The following is an 18,654-nucleotide window of genomic DNA, read 5'->3' as shown; positions in this document are numbered from 1 at the left end:
TTGCTCTGAGCCTAGACATCCTCTTACTATACGAATTCCAGTGCCAACCACTTCCCGTCTGTGGGTGACACTACCGTTCACATTGGCCATACAATGTCCGACCGTTTGCTACTTTAAAAAGAGGGTCTCAAAAATAAAACAAAACCCATTGGAAGAAACTAAAGTTAGCAGTTGCCATGTCCTCGTGACATAGTTAACAACTGCCACGTCCCCGTGACATACCCCCCTCTTGAAATCGCAAACGTCCTCAATTGCATACCATAAATACACGCCACTGATGATCTTGTGCTATTAACACTCTTTTATCATCACATGTATCCGCAAGAAAGGTCGTAACACCTAGATACAAATGGCTTAATGAGGCCTTCATACTTTTGTCATTTCCATCTATTACACTGAATTCATATGTACATTTAATGTACTAGCTCCATCATTACCCCTTCTTTGCACACGTTGGGTTGGGGCATAGCTAGGTTGTAACCCAAAGGCTTCAAGGTAAAGCTACAATACATTTGGTGACTCTGACAGTTCATGCTCTTCATCCACTTTGCATCCATAGGCGGATAGTTCTTGAACTTCACCAAATAGCGTCTTGCAACTTGTCCTTTAACTTTTCTGTAACGCATACTGAGCTTAGGAAACAACCATTCCTTGCCCTTCATCTTCTTTAAGCTTGCCTTTTCGAACCTTAACAGAACCCAATCACCAGGTGATAGCAACAATTTACGACGGTGACGATCAGCAGCCTTTTTCTTTGATTTTCTTGTACATTTCATCCATGTTCTCGACATATCGATCTGCCTCAAAGATCTTGTCCTTTGTATGCAGAATGGAAGGAACCTTTTTGCCGCCTTCAACAATCTCAGAAGGTGCTTTGCCGATAGAGGAATGCACCGTATTATTGTATGCATACTCAAGCATAGGCAAATATTGTTCCCACTTGCCTTTATTATCTGACACATAGCACTTCAACAGATCTAAGATAGTAGAATTAGCCTCTTCTGATTGTCCATCAGTTTGTGGATGAAACAAAGACGAGAACTTGAGCGTAGTACCCATGTTCTCAAACAATCCTCTCCAGAACAAATTGGTCATGCGAGGATCACGATCACTGATAATCGATTGTGGCATACCATGGTACTTAAAGACATTGTACATGAACAAGCGTGCCATCTGATCAGATTTTATCTTCTTCCTGATAAGGATAAAATGGGCCTGCTTGCTGAATCTGCAGATAATGGTCCAAATACCATCAGTCCCTGTTGGCATTCTTGGAAGATCAAAGATAAAGTCCATAGCAATGCTTTCCCATGGCTTATCCAGAATCGGCAATGGTTGTAACAACCCTGGTGCCTTTTGCCTGTCAAACTTGACCTTTTGGCAAACTATGCATGCTCGCACAAAGGCATCCACATCTCTCCTCAAGGTAGGCCAATAGAAGAATGTGTCTACCGCTTTAACTGTCACATCAATGCCACGATGGCCTGCATACGGTGGGACATGACTCTCTTCCATGACCTTATGTCGCAGTGGCCTAGTGACACAAAGTCTGCCATGCATCATTATAAAACCATCTCTGAGGAGGTAGTGCTCGTGATGTTGCCCCTCTTGTAACTGTTCAAAGATCCTTGCAAAATCTTCATCAGCAGTATATTGTTCCTTCATATCATCTAGCTCATGATGATAAGGAATTGACACAGCTGAAATTTGTGGCCTTCTTGATAACGCATCAGCCACAACACTCTTCTTGCCTTCCACATGCATAATCTGGAAGCGGACCATGGAAAGAATGTTTGCCCATCGCATATGCTTTTCAGATAACTTTGACTGTGTCAAGAAGTCGCAAGGTCTGATGATCTGTTTGGACAACAAAATCAGCACCTAAGAGGTAGTGCTTCCAGCTAGAAAGCGCATGAATCATGGCCAAGAGCTGTTTCTCATAGACTTGCATAGTCCCCTCTGGCCCTTGCAAAATTCGGCTTTCATAAGCTACTACCCGTCTGTCTTGCATTAGCACTCCTCCAATGCTACTGCCACACGTGTCACACTGGACCACAAATGACTTCGTGAGATCTGGCAAAACAATTACTGGATCTGAAGTCAACTTCTCCTTTAAGAGACTAAAAGCTGAAATCTCTTTTTGGGTCCATTTGAAAGTGACCTCTTTCTTTTGCAAAGCGTGAAGAGGCGATGCTATCTCTGCAAAATTTCTGATAAACCTTCTATAGTAGGAACATAATCCCAAGAAGCTTCTAACATGGTGCACAGTCTTCAAGTCTGGCCATGTCTTAATAGCTTCGACCTTTGCGGGATCCATTCTGGCACCATCCATTAAAACTATGTGGCCAAGAAAGTGTATCTCTTCCAGGAAGAATTCACTTTTCTTAGGATTGACAAGTAGCCTGTGACTGCACAGCTCTTCGAACACAATGGTCAAGTGACGCCTATGCTCCTCTTCATTCTTCGAATAGACTATCATGTCATCCAAGAACGTCCCAACAAACTGTTGATGCGAGCAAAAAATCCGGTCCATCATTTTGTTGAATGTGGCAGGAGCATTAGTTAGCCCAAACGGCATCACTAGAAACTCATACAGACCAAATGTCGTTCTAAACGCAGTCTTGTGCACATCCTCTGGCCTTATACGAATCTCATGGTACCCACTCTTAAGGTCTATCCTGCTGAAAATTGCAGCACCCTCTAAACGATCGAGAATATCATCAATTCGAGGAATAGGAAACCAGGGTGAAGAACTAGGCTGAATCAGCCCCTTCTCTAATAACTCCTCAACCTGGTCCATAATCTCTTTCTGCTGCGCCGCGCTAACCCTATAGGGAGGTCTATTTGGTGGGCTACACCCTGGCATGAATCACAGCCAAGAGCTCTTTCTCATAGACTTGCATAGTCCTCTCTAGCCCTTGCAAAATTCGACTTTCATAAGCTACTACCCGTCCGTCTTGCATTAGTACTCCTCCAATGCTACTGCCACACGCGTCACACTGGACCACAAATGACTTCGTGAGATCTGGCAAAACAATTACTGGCTCTGAAGTCAACTTTTTCTTTAAGAGACTAAAAGCTGAAATCTCTTTTTGGGTCCATTTGAAAGTGACCTCTTTCTTTTGCAAAGCGTGAAGAGGCGATGCTATCTCTACAAAATTTCTGATAAACCTTCTATAGTAGGAACATAATCCCAAGAAGCTTCTAACATGGTGCACAATTTTCAAGTCTGGCCATGTCTTAATAGCTTCGACCTTTGCGGGATCCATTCTGACACCATCCTTTAAAACTATGTGGCCAAGAAAGTGTATCTCTTCCAGGAAGAATTCACTTTTCTTAGGATTGACAAGTAGCCTGTGACTGCACAGCTCTTCGAACACAATGGTCAAGTGACGCCTATGCTCCTCTTCATTCTTCGAATAGACTATCATGTCATCCAAGAACGTCCCAACAAACTGTTGATGCGAGCAGAAAATCCGGTCCATCATTTTGTTGAACGTGGCAGGAGCATTAGTTAGCCCAAACGGCATCACTAGAAACTCATAAAGACTAAATGTCGTTCTAAACGCAGTCTTGTGCACATCCTCTGGCCTTATACGAATCTCATGGTACCCACTCTTAAGGTCTATCCTGCTGAAAATTGCAGCACCCTCTAAACGATCGAGAATATCATCAATTCGAGGAATAGGAAACCAGGGTGAAGAACTAAGTTGAATCAGCCCCTTCTCTAATAACTCCTCAACCTGGTCCATAATCTCTTTCTGCTGCACCACGCTAACCCTGTAGGGAGGTCTATTTGGTGGGCTACACCCTGGCACCAAATCTATCCGATGGTCCTCAGGTCTCTCTGGTGGCAATTGCGACGGTAATGAGTCAAAAAAACAGTCACTAAACTTTTGCAAAAATGCTGACCTTTCTTTATCTAACACAGATAAATTTGACTGATCACTATCTGAGACATCACGTGCAAAAATCAAGTACACAGAAAGATGATTCTTTATTACAAAAGTGATAGCAGAAGCAGATACAATAGGGACTGACTCTCCTTTAAGCTTTACATCCAAGGTGTGAGTTTTGCCCCTATGTTGTACAGTGATCTTTTTGTTGTGGGCATCCAAGACTCCATGCACTCCGAACATCCACGGGATCCCCAACAAGACGTCACATCCCTCCAACGGCATGATGTAGAACTCTTCTGTGTCCACATATGACTGGATATGTAGACGCAGCTTTCCAATAATGGGAGGTGGCCAGGACATGCCAACCCTGCCTCTGCTGTGTACCCCATCTCTTCAGCTCTGATGCCCAGCTTCATAGCTAACTCTGGTGAGATAAAGTTGGCTTTGGCACCTGGATCAAAGAAGATGAGTGCCGTCTGATCCCTAACTTTACCCCATGCCCTGCATAACTCACTGGCATCTGTACTTGGCCTGTCACCCACCGTGTCTGGCACTAAAGCTGCCGTGGGTTTAGGCTTCTTGCCTTTCTGGTCCTCTTCATCATCAGAGTCAGCTGGTCTTTTTCTTTGTGGACAATTGGTAGCAAAGTGACCAGGCTTCTCGCATATAAAGCATTTGTTTTCAGCCATTAGAACCTTCTTTTCCTTGAGCGACTTGCGCATAAAAGGCTTCCTTTTCTGTTTCTTTGCCTGCGCTCCAGAAGTTGTGGGTGAATCCTTATCTTTGGTGGCCTTTTCTGACCCTTGCGACGCATCAGGAGCCGTTTTCACAAAGGGCTTCTTCGCTGAATTTTTCTTTTGCTGCCCTCCTTTCTCGTTGCTCGGAAACCCACTGTCCTCTCCTTTCAACAAGGCAAGACCAATGTTCGCAACTTCCATAAGCTGAGTGAGGGTAGCCACTCTGTTCTTGGTACAGTAATCACGAAGCCCTTTAGGCAGCCCACAACAATACTTCTCTTATCTGCTCTGTCAATGGCACAAATCTGTAGGAGGTCACTGAGAGTAACGCTTTACAAAACCTCCTATTGTACTCCAACAAGCTCTTGCATGAAGCTAAAGTAAGCTGGTGCCAATCTGTCATGACGTCGGCTTCAAATTCATTTGACAGCCAAGCAGATACAAACGTTTGCTTGAAGTAAACCCAAGTGGCGGGTGCCTGCCCTTGCATTAACAATGTCGTCCACCATGTAAGCGCATTGTCCTTTAAGAAAGTGGCAGCTTTCCTGACCTTAGAGGCCTCTACCAAATTCCCTCCTGCATAAGCTGTATCAAACTGCTGGAGGAAAGTGAGAGCCTTTGTCTTATCCTCGAAGCCACCGAAGGTACTGAACTTTACAGCTACACCACCTTCTTTGTAAGCTTTCGGCTTCTCCAGTGCCCCCAAATTGTCATAAGGAATGGTCTGCGAACATGGTCACTGTAGTAGGCATAATCGGCACAGCTTGACCATTCACATTTTGCGTCAGAGGTGCGATATCTGGCTGCTGTCCAGAAAAACCAGCCATGCCAAAATGACCCTGTGGCACCCCAAACTGGCCGTGGTTGCTCTGAAAACCCTGCTGCATGCCGATACTACCATACATGGGGTTTGGCATGATGCCTCGCATACCCCCAAACACTGTTCCTGGCATGTACGGCTGACTTCCAAGTGCATAACCAGCCATACTTTGGAACACTGATCCACCCCCGAAATACCCACGATGTACCGTGGGTGGTGGAAAAACTGGGTACATTGCGTGTTATCCAGTTCCCTGTCCATTCAAGACAGCATGCTGGCTCTGAAAGGTGGCGGGCTGAATTGGCATAACCTGTGGAATAGGCGTTCTAGCTACCTATTCAAGCTCAGCAGGAACGTGTTTTGGAGCCCCTGACTCCGCAACATGCGAGTGTTCCCTATCCTCCTAAGCCGCATGAAGTACCTGGGCTTGAGCCTCTACAAGCTCCGTACGCGGTGTAGCTTGTTTATTTTGTTGTTGCACTGGTGGCGCTTGCAAGAACTCCATAAACCTTGGATTCTGCACCAGCTGCGAAAAGACATTCACCGCGGCAACTAACTGAGTCCTGAACGCATCATCCTTAAGTTGCCTAGTCATAAAGCCCTGTACTACCGGAGGGACATTCGCATTGACAAGAGGTACAGACTGACGCGGCCGTGAGCTCTCGCCAATCTCGAAAACCATAGGAATCTCCTACCTGTCCTTTGAAGAGGAACCCTCTTCCATAATTCCCTTCCCCTTGTCGGCCATAGTGTAATCCCCGCGTTCTTGCACTGTGTGTCTTTACCCTGAACAATCCAGGCTCACTCTTTGAGGAAAAAGTGATTGATATCCCGGCAATGGAACCATGAAACCGGCCCGTGGGGCGGTAGGCGTTGGCTTTCACCTGAAATTCTTTACTTTAGACACACACGCAGAGCACTTTGCAAAAAGAACCTTCGACGGGAATTAACACTTGAATACACACACGGCTCGGAAGCTAGAATTCCCCGAGCAGACGCCGACAACCTGTAGGCCCCAAAATTGGCGCCCCTTTCGGTATTTCTTTATTCTTTAACAGAGGAAATAAAACCTGTGATCTCCTACGAACTGCCCCGCACAATCCAGGCTGAGAAACACCTGTTCTGGCCCAATTTCGGCAGCATAACTGTATTAGGACGCTTCACAGTCAGTATCCCCACGCAATAGATGACTTTCTCGATGCATACGGACACTTTGCAAAACCTGGCGAGAATCTGCAGCACGCTGAATTCTCTGTTTTCTGCCCCGAAAATGCGCCACATTACCTCTACAGCGGTCCCCTCGCGTCCCCAAACCTCCTGGGGGTATTAGGGTCCGTCTAGGGCCGAAACCCTAAACCTGCAAAAATACACAGCAGGCTGTGATTCCCTGTTTTGGGCTCCGTTTCGCGTGCCGGTCGCATCTGTAGCAAGACCTCGAGCTCCCACACCTGTAGGGCTACTTGCCCTTTGAATCGAACGAGATTTCTCACGTGAAACCTCTCCGAATTCACCTGTACCTGCAGGGGATTAGCCACTAGCTAACCAAGTACCTGTGCAAGAGGCTCTTGCCTTGGCAGTCCTGCATAAACCCACACAATTGTACATCAGTCAAATGAAAAGCCCTCTTGTGGGGCATCACATAACTACACGTAAGGGAGAGAGAGAGAGCAGTGCGTAGCGTGCAGGGCATCACTCCTGGCACCACATTGTACATAGAGGGAAAGAAAGCACTTCATAGCTCTTAACCTGTGACAAAAACCCAAATGAAGCCTCTCCCAGCTTAAAAATCAGCGCCCTTTTTTTTGCATGTGTTTCGGGGTTGCCTCCTAAAAATATCCCGATTGGTCGCCCAGTTGACTTCGCGGTACAGTTGTAAAGTGTTCCCCTAGTCATACCGGAGGTAATGACGCGAACACATTTCGTGGCCCAAAATAGCAGTTCCCTAAATTTTAGGAAATGATTCCGTTGGGCTCCATGTGGTCGTCTGACCATCTATCCTCATTGGGACCGCATCCAAAAATGCAATGTGGCCCAACTGTCGGACATTTTTTGTTGGTAGTCCACCTTGACTTTATGCCTTTATTGAGTTCACTTCCTAGTATCCACCAACTTGCTAAGTGTGACGAGGGGACCTACATGATCTTGCTCTGAGCCTAGACATCCTCTTACTATACGAATTCCAGTGCCGACCACTTCCCGTCTGCGGGTGACACTACCGTTCACATTGGCCATACAATGTCCAACCGTTTGCTACTTCAAAAAGAGGGTCTCAAAAATAAAACAAAACCAATTGGAAAGAAACCAACAACCAAAGTTAGCAGTTGCCACGTCCTCGTGACATAGTTAACAGCTGTCACGTCCCCGTGACACTAGCCATCCTTCCGTCTCAACTTCTTATCGAAGAAATAATCCTCCATCTCTAGCATGCATACATCCAAAGACGTATAAGGGTTATGAAGGGCTTTTTCGATGCAAACTCTGCAATAAAATTATTGCTTCGGGGTTTGTCTCCAATGGCATAAAACTCTTGACCAAGGCAGCAATTGAAGAGAGAGGTTTCTCACAGTCAACCCTATATTTTATCAGCACCTAAAGGACGTCTTCAACCTTTTGAATCTACTTCCAACTAGCATACCAATGCTTTGAAAGAAATTGTTGCATTACAATACCAGGTTCTCTCCAGACTTTCTAATCTTTCTCAGTCCTACACTCACAATTTTCCCCCCCGGGGGGTATCTGCTAAGGATAAAGGTACAGCTAAGGCGGTTGAAGATCATCAAGCAACTTTACAACAAGTGATCAGTTTTGGTGGCAGTCCAAACCATAAAGATTTTCCTAAAATGTTATCTACTGTCCTGCAAGAACCAGTAATTACGACAGTAACACAATTCCCTCATGAAATGTCACCTTTTGCAGATGAAGACGTAGAAGATGGATTTAATCCCTATCACAAATGGGGAGAAAATGCTCAAGTCCAAGATTGGCAGCAACGGCAAGAACTGGGAGAAGTAGTAAGGACTATTTTATCAGAAGACTCAGAATGATGTGTAGAATACAAAGAAGAAGAATTGGATGAACTGGATATTTATCTTCCTCAAAAATTTCCAGCAACATATCAATCTTCAGATGACAATCAAAAATCAGTTGTGACGAAGAAGTCAGAATGATAAATCCAGTCAAGATGGAAACTGATGAGGTAAAGATTGAAACCCCTTCATCTTCTTCAACGACTCTGAAAGGTGTCATAAGAATCGGTGACATGACCATCTTGGATATAGATGGACTAAATCGGGATCAAGTTTGGAAGGTCTTTGAATTTTTGTACAACTCTACACACTATGGAATCCACTACAAAGACCTGACTCAACGGCAATCAGTTTCTATGATAATAGCAGGATTTCTAGGGATGTTGAGAGCTTGGTGGGATGATCTTAGTGCTGACAGTAAAGCATATATTATGCAAGGAGGATCAGATGGGCATGAGAACTTTGATAATGTCATTTCATTGTTTTTTGCAGCTCTGGTTATGCAATTCCTAGGATCAACCAATAAAATCCAAGAAAAAAACAAAGAAGCCTTTTTCAGAAGCAAGTTCTGCGGCTTGACTCAGATCAAGAAATATCAACAGCATATGACGCATTTAATGTACCAATTTCCAGGTGGATATTTCAAAGCTGAATATAAGCATATTACATTAATTCATTTCCTAAGTCATTTGCAAATTTAGTCAAAGAACGAATCAAAGCAGCTGGCTTACATTTAGACAAAAACATTTCAATAGCCCGGATCAACTCTTTCATAGATGAAGTCACTGCTATGGAATGTGCCTGGATAAGAATGAAACAGGAAATCAAGCAAGTTAAAGAGTTTAATTCTAGCTTCTGTGACAAAGAAGCAAAGGCTAAAACTTTCGGCTGTCGAGACAGTAAGAAGTGTACCTGCAAGATCAAACATCATAAAAACAAGTATGGAAAGAGGTTCAAAGTAGCACGAAGAAAGCGCAAGTTTAGCAAAGAAGAAAGAAAGCAAGTGCGGTGCTACATCTGCAACAAACAAGGACACATTGCACCAGAATGTCCCCAAAGAAAGAAGTAGTTTGGAAATGCAGTCCTCAAGGTTAAATACGAATATGAAGTGATCTATTGCAATGTATTGCAAAAGAAGGGAACGAAATCCCTATTGCTGAATACACAGAATATGATTCTAACGAACAACAGTCAGAAGACAGCTCAGCAACAGAATTGATCTCTGAAAATAATTTTAAAGAACCGAACTTCTCGGATGACAGTCAACTGCGACTAACTAACATGGTACGAAAACCTTTTTCATTTCCAAAGCAAAAAAGGCGTGTCCCTTCCAGCCCTAGTACGAATCCCAATCATCCGATGAAACTGAATCCTGGAGGAGCCAAAAGACGCCACTAAAGCTTAATCTTTTACGAAAAGGGCAACAAAGGTATGCTCCTTTGCCTTTATTTAGAAACATGGTGGAACAAGGTAACTCCATTGCACAGCAAGAAGACTGGATAAGATTCATGCACCCAGGGCTGCAACCAACGCAACAAAATAACAAGAATGAAGAAAGTCTACATAATTCTGGAGTTCTGCATAACTTTCCGAATCAAACCTCTACAACAAATATCCATACCATTAATGACAAAGCAAAAATATTTTGGTTTGATCCAAAATATAACAAAGCTTAGTATTCAGAGGTATGGATTAAATTTTAGCACGAACAGTCTTTTCGACTAGATGCCTTATGGGATTCAGGTTCTGTAATCTCCTATATTAATCAGGCATTAGCCCCACCACAGATGATTCAAATGCTTTCCTACGAAATTACACTTTCCTATGCAAATAATTCCAAAGGAAAAATCCATAAAACTGTTTCATGCAAGCTCGCTATTGGTCATGCCAAAATGCAAGTTACTCTATACTTGCATCCACACCCAAATACCGACATGACGCTTGGTGCATATATTATTTCTTAACTCACCCCTTACACCATTACCGAAGATTCCGTACGATCATTATTCCGTTGTTGAATCTGTTTGTCGATTGGATTGATCCATGCTTTCTTTATGGCTTCAAGCTTAATATTGGCTTGATTTGTTCAGCATCCAATTGCTTCGCGGGGTCAGCTTCTTCAGAAATCTCTGCTTATGAATTAAAGTCTGTATAGTTAACATAAAACTTTCTCCAGTCTCTGTACCATGATGATCTAAGTACTGCCACCTTGGTATTGATCCATTTGGTCTTATCTTTATCAGTCTGAGGTCTGAGAGGTTATTCTGGATCTAGAATAGTTTCTTCTTTCTTATGGGAGTAATAGATAGAGGAGTCTACCTTTTCTGCATGAGTTAGAAATGATAGATCTTCTGCAGGAATACCATCAATACTGATTGTTGGAGATTCCAAGATATCTTGTCTCTGTGCTTCACTAATTTCTTTAATGGTAATAGAGATATTATCTTTAGTTTTAGACTCTTTACCTTTATTTGACGAAGAACTTGATCCTGACTCTCTAGATGACGAAGCTAGGTGTGATTTTCCTTTGAGAGGGGCTTTGCCAATTACCATAATATTCGCCTTTAGTGGTAGAATATCTTTATTGTCAATTTGACATTCGTTGGCCACCAATAGTTTTGAAGGTTCTTCACAAGACGGTTGGACTTTTTGTTGTTTAGATAGAGTTAATAATTCTTTGAGGCTCTGTATGTCTTCTTTGGATAGCAGATTACCTTTTGGTATTGATTCTTTGGCTGTTTCTGGTGATTGTTCTTTTGATAGCAAAATATCCAATGGAACTGGAGTTGTGGAGAGGTTGTAACTGAAACTGGTGAGGTTGGTGGATATAGTGGATATTTCTCACCCCGCCTAGAGAGAAGAGCTTTCTCCCTTTCTTGTAGATCTATTTTCCACCGAAGTAAAGCTTGTTGCTTTTCAAGCAATTCTTCCCTTTGTCGTAATGTTGTTTCTTTATAGAGAAACTCTTTGTATGATAGACCAGGGAGTTTTTATGATGTCGAGGAAAGATCCTGGGGATATTCTACGGTTTCATCATCCGAATTGGAAGGAAAGGAGGGTTCTCTTCCTGGTGGTAGCTGATGGGTTGGTCTAGCTTTGATTTTGCCTGAGACCAGATTGTTGATAAAGTAATGATCAAAGAGGGGCTTGTTCTCTTGAATTTGTTTCATTTTCATTTTCTTTGCTAAAGCTCGAATAAGCATTCTTTCTAAAGCTGGTGGCTTAGGTTTATCAACTTCCTTCAGAGCAGCTTTGACAAGGTCTTTTTACCTGATTTTTCAGAGTCGAGAGAGAAATCTGAATTGTTAAGACTCTGAATCTTCAGACGTGTATTGTTGTTTTTCTTTAGAAAACTTTTTCCATTGTTGAGGATTAAAAGGAATAGGCATGAAGTCTTCCAGACTCATTACATTAAGAGCTATGGGACAATCCTCAAAACTTGAGTCTGAATTGTAAAAGGCACACTCCAACAATAGAGGCATCAGCACAGCATCTCCACTCTGCATCAAAAAAGTGGGGCCAGCCCCTATGTATTACAAAAGAAAATTACAAAAAGCCCAAAGCAATTATCATTGCCCGTAGACATTATAAATTACAAATCTAGCAATGGGAAAACCCCTGAAATATGACAGGATTACAAAACCATAGGGGGAAAAACTACCAATGATGAAGCAATACAATAAAGGGAGATAGATCAAGAGCTGGAGGCAAGGAAGTAAGGGACGACTGTAAATAGAGAACTGCCCTAGAAACAAGCCACCGGAGACTTGCAAGCAGGAAGCCCAAAACTCGACTAGAGAATCTCCAATATCATACTCTAGAGCTCCAACACCAAAAGGTGCATTCCAACATTGAACTTCATCTCCACCACAGCAACACTACAACCAGTATGATCCCGAGGATCCTTCCAAAGAGAAGAGCCACCACCAAAGCTTGCATAAAGATTCCAATAAACAAGACAAGTGGATGATGACCCACAGGAGAGACCACCAACGGCTCGCATAAAAATCTTCAACATAGCAGGACAAACCAATGATGAGGACACTTGCATGAAGAACGGCATCACTAGACAAGCCTCCAAGAGGGGAGGGACCACCACCACCATTCCCATTCCACCCTTTCAAATCGTGTGAAAAGCCTCCAACAAACAAGAAAGAAAACAGCAACCAATAGGCAAACAGAACAAGCATAGGCTGGCCACATCTATCAGAGATTGAGAGTCGTGGAATCCTCGATGAGGGTAAGGCACCACTAGATGGTGGCAAAACCCCTGCCCTAGTTATCCTTCACCCCTATCTCATAAGCGTCCTCGTTTTCTCTCTCTTCCCACTATTCATGGTGTAGACAATTGGTAAAGGGTTTCCTTCACTCGGTTACTAGGACACTGCTTTATTTGTGGTACAACAGGATACATGGAAGTCGGATGCACTCATTGGGAATGGAGACAGCACACATATGACAAAAGGCTGCTCAGATATCTTCAGCTTCTGGTACTCCAAGAAGGAGAAGAATTGTTGCATAGAAGAAGAGACAAACAACAAAGGCTGACACAGGTGCCTCAGACCACGCAGGTATACATACAGGCACAGGGGTTCCATTAGAATTCTGTCTTCTTCGCATGTCCCCTCTTCTTCAAATAGAAAACCAGGAAATATGGTTTGTCTAGTCCATGTATCTAATATATCTATTTTGATTACTACTCTGCTATAATCAACATTTTGTATATTTTATCTTGGGGTACCTGCCCTCAAGAAGTTTGATCAAATGATGATACTTTCTGTCAAAAAGGGAGAGGGGGTGGGGGGCTGCTTTTTAGAACGTATTGAAATTTGTCAAGCATACATGTGGTCCATAAGCTGCATAGTGTACACGGCCAGAGCGTACAAGGTTCTGTACTGACTGTTCATACCTGCAGTACATTAAATTGCACAAAAATCCCAATCAGAATTCCAAAATAACTAGCCACATACACACACATGCTGTTATCTAAAGGAAAATCAGATTTGCATCAAAATGTCAAGTTTACTACTTATAACCTGTGAGACAGATTGCTTGTACACAGATCATCCTTGAATTTGGGCTTAGCAAATAAAGAAGTAGATATTGATAAATTTTTTGTTGCCGTGTCTCCGTATGCTGGCTTTAAATTTGGCCCAAACCAAATAAAACCCTCTCGCTCGATACTGGGATATATTGCAACACAAGTGCGCCCTGATTTTTGTACCTGCAAAATGACAGTGTGAGCTAAGGAGTTTGAGATGACAGATCTCAGCTTGCTTCGCTACATTCTTGGATTGCAGATATGGCAAACAAAGGGGGGGCAAGTTGTTGGAAGCATTTGGTATGACTAAGCGTAAACCTATCTCATCTCCTATGGATCCCAACCTGAAGTTGCATGTTCCTAGGGTTTACCGGGGTCAAAGTCTCTAGTGTTCTATAGTTTTGCTCATAAAATGTGGGCAGTATGTCACTTTAGAGACTTTACATATTTATAGCAGGTTGGAACTTTGGTCCATAGTTTCAAGTTTTCCCTGTATAAGGAGCAACCCCCCCCCCCCCCCCCCCCCCCCCCCCCCCCCCCTCGTACTTTTGGGCAAATCAGTGATTGACAAAGCAGTCAACGTTTAGCACACTCTCTCTAGCGTTTTCTCTCTATTGTGTGTGCAGATTCCTCTCTCTAGCGTTTTTCTCTCACTAGCGTTTTTCCTCTCTTTGGCATTTTTGCCTAGCGACTGCACTCTCTCTCTCTCTAGCGCTTCTCCTTTCCTCTGCTCCTCCTCCCCCATTTACAGGTTATCTTGCAAATCCAGCTACCCATGGGTGGCACGCAATTGGAGAGCATAGGGCATTTCCATAAAGATCTGTCGCAATAGATCCAAGATCCATTGGCTACCGATCCCAAGACTTTTGCTTGCGGTTGCAAACGAGATCATCACCCAATTCACACTTTTCCATTGAACCTTTGACATGAAGTGGCGGCTGGTAGTAAACCTTTTTCAAAACAACCCTATCAGTTTAGTGAAACCAAAGAAGACGAGATTCAACGACAGCTGAAGGATTATCTCGACAAAGGGTTCATTCAACCTAATAAATCACCGTGGGGAGCACATGTGTTACCTTATATACCTTCATAAGTTCAAAATAGTTTGAACTCACGAATTATAAGAGGGGATAAAACACTCATAAAACTACAAAAGCAAGAGACACAAGGGGGAAAAAACACTTTATTTGCTATTAAACAAAAATAGATAAAACAAACCATTATTTACTTTTTTTAAAATTTTAGAAAAGGCACACACAAAATAAGTTGAAGCAGCTTACTTGGCTAAAACTTGAAACAAGATCTCAACTTTAAACTAAAAAGGATAAGACATCTCAAAGACTTAATCTTAGAAACCGGACTCCACACAACTTCTACAGGAACAAATTCTTAAGAACTAATGTAAGTTAAATACTAGAAATGAATACTACTAGAAACCTACGAAGAAGAGGCTGAAAATAACCAAAGAAGTACAAAAATACAAACTTGACAATATGTGACCTCAACTTCGCTGCTTGTCCAAACAAGAAGAATAAGATTATCACCTTTATCATGCATAGCTTGGACAACAGCTAAGACATCCCTACTCACGTCGTCAGTGCCCAAGAGTAGGTGCAAGTTTGTAAAAAGGTCATTTATGCTTTGAACGTACTCTATAAAACCAATGGGCTTAGTTTCTATCACCCTCCAGAGGTGATGGACATACTCAGCCATGATAAAGGCTGGCATTTGTCAAGCTAGAGCAAAAATACTAGAAGCGCTAGAGATCAAAACACCCAAATAGTGTGTTACTAAGTCATTCAGTAAGTGGGCTTTTAAGCTCCCCACTTTTATTGAATTTATGACTGATTATTTACATTCCAAAGGAAGAAACATTGAAAATAAACTACCTGCGATGCAAAAATGGACAAACATTTTTCATGATTCTTTTGAATGATTATACTTTCTCAACAAGTAAAGAAATAAGATGGCACGACTCAGGGTGCCGCTGGAACTGCCTCCGCTTGTGGCCCCATCCTATCGGGAGTAGTTCCAAGTCGAGCCGCCAATTGAGGTGAAATGAAGTTGGCCTTGGCTCCTCCGTCAAAGAAGATGAGGACTTCCTAATCTCTTACTTCGCCCCATGCGCGGCAAAGTTCTGTGCTTTCGTCCATCTGATTCGGGTCCATCTCCATACAATATGGTACCAGTCCTGCTTTCATCTTTCCTTTTCTGCCACGTCCTTCAACCACTCTGGAACTCTCTGGCATGTCTTCTGATTGTCCTCACTGTGCCTTTTAAGAGCACCTTGCAGAGATGTGTCCTTGTTCTCCGCAGTCAAAACACTTCCCCTGCTTGAGATAATCTGTTCTCTGTTCCTCGGTCAATCGGGGTCGTGCATCCTTCTTCTTTCGAAACTTGATCAGTGGGGTAAATCAAGTTACCCGAATGCAAAGCAAATCCCAGCTTAGCATGTCCCATCAATTCTTGTATGGACTCGGACTTTTGCTCAAGGCAGTAATCTCGGATCTCTTTCAGAAGTCCACAGCAAAACCGCTCGATTTGCTGGTTAAAAGTAACCTTCTTAAAAGAAGAGGCCGATAGAAAAGCATCCCAAAATCTCTCACAAAAAGCATTTAAAGTGTCAGCTTTGGTCATCCAAAGATGGTTCCAAGGGGTCATCACATCTCGTTTGTACTCCTGAGTCAGTCAAGAAGAAATAAAGATCCGTTTGAATTTTAACCACTTGGTAGGGGCTTCTTTCCGTAAAAGAAGAGTGACCAGCATGTTCGTGCATTTCCTTTTAAGAATGATGCTGCCCTCCTAATTTTGGAGTGCTCTGAATAGCGTTCCCCAGAGAATGCTATGTCAAACTCTTCAATGAAGGCTAAAGCCTTGGGAGCGTCTCGGAATCCTAAAAAAGATTCAAACTTTACTGACTGACCACCTTCCTTAAATTCCTTGGTCTATTTGCCCTTGTCTTCAAGAAAATCATATTGATTGGCCTGTAAAAGTGTTTCTTCCTAGAATAGAACATGTGATCATCGGAGTCCGAACTCTCAGAGGAGGATGAATCCTCAGTAGAACTGTCAGAAACGGATCTGGATCTGCCTTCTTCTTGTTCTTTCCAAAACTTTGATTCTTTCTGCGTTTCTTGCCCTTTATGTCCTCATCACTCGAATCGGAAGAGGAAGAGCTATCTGAACTGTCAGAAGAGGATGAACTGGACAGTCCTTCAAAGCGTCCATGCTTCTTCTGTTTTCGTGCACTTGCAAAAGAAGATTGACAGCCCAAATAACCAGGGTAGTCAGTCCCCTTGTTGCGCTTCTTTAATTGTTTCTTCGCCCCCAAAAGTTGGTTCTCTCCTTTTGACGACGTCATCAAGTTGTTCTTCAATAAACATCCTTGGAGCAGGAGGTTTCTAGAGGGCCGATTTTATTTGTGAGTCAATGGCTTTCTTCCAATGTGTATGCACTTCGTCAATCGAGTGCCGGGTCAAAAAATTTGCATATTGCAAATTGGAGCGTCTACTTGCGCACTCATCAACCTGTTGTTGACGTTGCATCTCCATTAGCTGATACTGCGGGGCCGAGGTGGCCCGTATTCGTGATCTGCTAATCCATTCGAATTTTCCAAGCTACCTTTCGTTCCCAAGGTGGCAGGAGGAGTCATCTGATTCTTGCCTGAATCCATGTGTCGCGAGAAAAGGGATCGGATTTCCCGGTAGAAGAGAAATCGACTGAGCTTTGATACCAATGTAACAAACTTGGACACCTCAAGTCTTGAATCTAACACGATACACAAGAGAAAGATAACTTTAAAATACTTCACACTTAATTCACAGTTCAATTGAGTCGACACGGCCCAGGGTAGTTTCATGCCCAGAAAGAATGGCCTCAAATACTAGAGCCCCTTTTGGTATTTCTTATTGTATTGATGCTTGAGCAAAGTACAGTTGCCCTGGGGTCTCCTTTGGTCACTGGCTCGTCAGTACACAATGAGCCAGAGAGAGCTCTAGGGACTTATTTAAAGGCCTTTGGCCTTGGGGAAAAGAAGTACACAAAAAGCCTTCAACTCAAAAGCACGTGGCTCCCAAAAGCAGGCAACGTAAAAAGCGGAATTCCATACGGCCTGCCACGTTAGCACACCAGCGCGATATGCAAAAATCCGTACAGACAGCCACGTCAACAACTCAGCATGAATTGCCGAGATTCCATACAGTAGCAATCCCCCAGCTCGCTTTTAATTCCTAGTGTCCCCCAAGGCCCCATCGACAGGTGCCCATAAGTTGGGACACTTATTAGTATGCCACATCATCAATTTGTGACATTAGGTCTATGGACAACGACAACGTTTGGCGCTCGACCATCCGATTCATTTTTATAGATGCACAATTGTATATGTCTCGTTTGTCACCCTTTTTGTGCTACCTACTGAGGATTTTAATGGACATGCGCACTTCTTTGATTAGACAGCCACCTCATTGTTTGGAGGAGGTAGAGAGACAACCACTTCATTGGAATGCATATGTGATAGATAAAGAGGGAAACAGCTCAAAGAGAGGACACAAATTGATTGGGTGAGATGGGAAGATGCTTCCGCAGCATCTTTACGTCTTGGTCAAAGGTTGTGGGATCCGCATAGGGGTTGTTCCACAAAAGCAAGAGATTGACGGGGCTATTCCTGCTAACTAGCATGCACTCATTGGGGGACAAGACTGCTTTACCCTCCCATCAGGGCTGGTGGGTGGCCCCGACTCTGAACATGTGATTGTTGTGCACCATGGGCCACAGGTGTTTGACATTGCACAGATTGGTCTCTTGATCAACGACTAGATACTCATTGACTTCCTGTTTGAGTGGTGGGTTCTTTGGGGAGGCGCTCTTGTGTTGACTGACCTGTTTTCCTATCAGAGGAGGCCCCACATTGGAGGTTGTGGATTTGGAAAAGGAAGCCATTGTTTCAATTAAAACCGGATCCTGGTGAGTGGTAGTGGTCTTCTTTAGAGACTAATGGGACCCCTCTTATCCTTTTTTGAGTGCACTAAATGTCTTGGGGGGAGGATCGTCTTGAGGACATGATGCCCTCCTCACCGTTCACGTCATTCACATGTATGGCAAAATCAGCACATCTCTCTAGCCTTTCAACAACA

The 18,654-nt window shown here is 43.3% G+C and overlaps 1 protein-coding gene across 4 annotated transcripts in view; it reads right to left on the bottom strand.

Annotated features, from left to right (window-relative positions):
• The window catches only part of CRSH (Ca2+-activated RelA/spot-like protein), a 113,769-nt gene that overhangs the window by 89,732 nt on the left and 5,383 nt on the right, over positions 1–18,654 (bottom strand). For 3 of the 4 annotated variants that reach the window (XM_086497932.1, XM_086497931.1, XM_086497930.1), the window contains exons 2-3: positions 13,519–13,706; positions 13,325–13,391 (exon numbers count right to left, since the gene is read on the bottom strand). The exons of the other annotated variant lie outside the window; for it this stretch is intronic. In XM_086497932.1, coding sequence (XP_086354058.1) covers positions 13,325–13,391; positions 13,519–13,706 — 255 coding nt within the window. The remainder of the gene's footprint in view (positions 1–13,324; positions 13,392–13,518; positions 13,707–18,654) is intronic. 4 annotated transcript variants of the gene reach the window in all.

The sequence above is a fragment of the Adiantum capillus-veneris genome, chromosome 24 (genome assembly GCF_014529385.1).
Source record: "Adiantum capillus-veneris isolate H3 chromosome 24, ASM1452938v2, whole genome shotgun sequence".
NCBI lineage: Eukaryota > Viridiplantae > Streptophyta > Polypodiopsida > Polypodiales > Pteridaceae > Adiantum > Adiantum capillus-veneris.
Note: the sequence above shows the minus strand (reverse complement) of the source record. Positions and strands in the feature narration are given on the sequence as shown.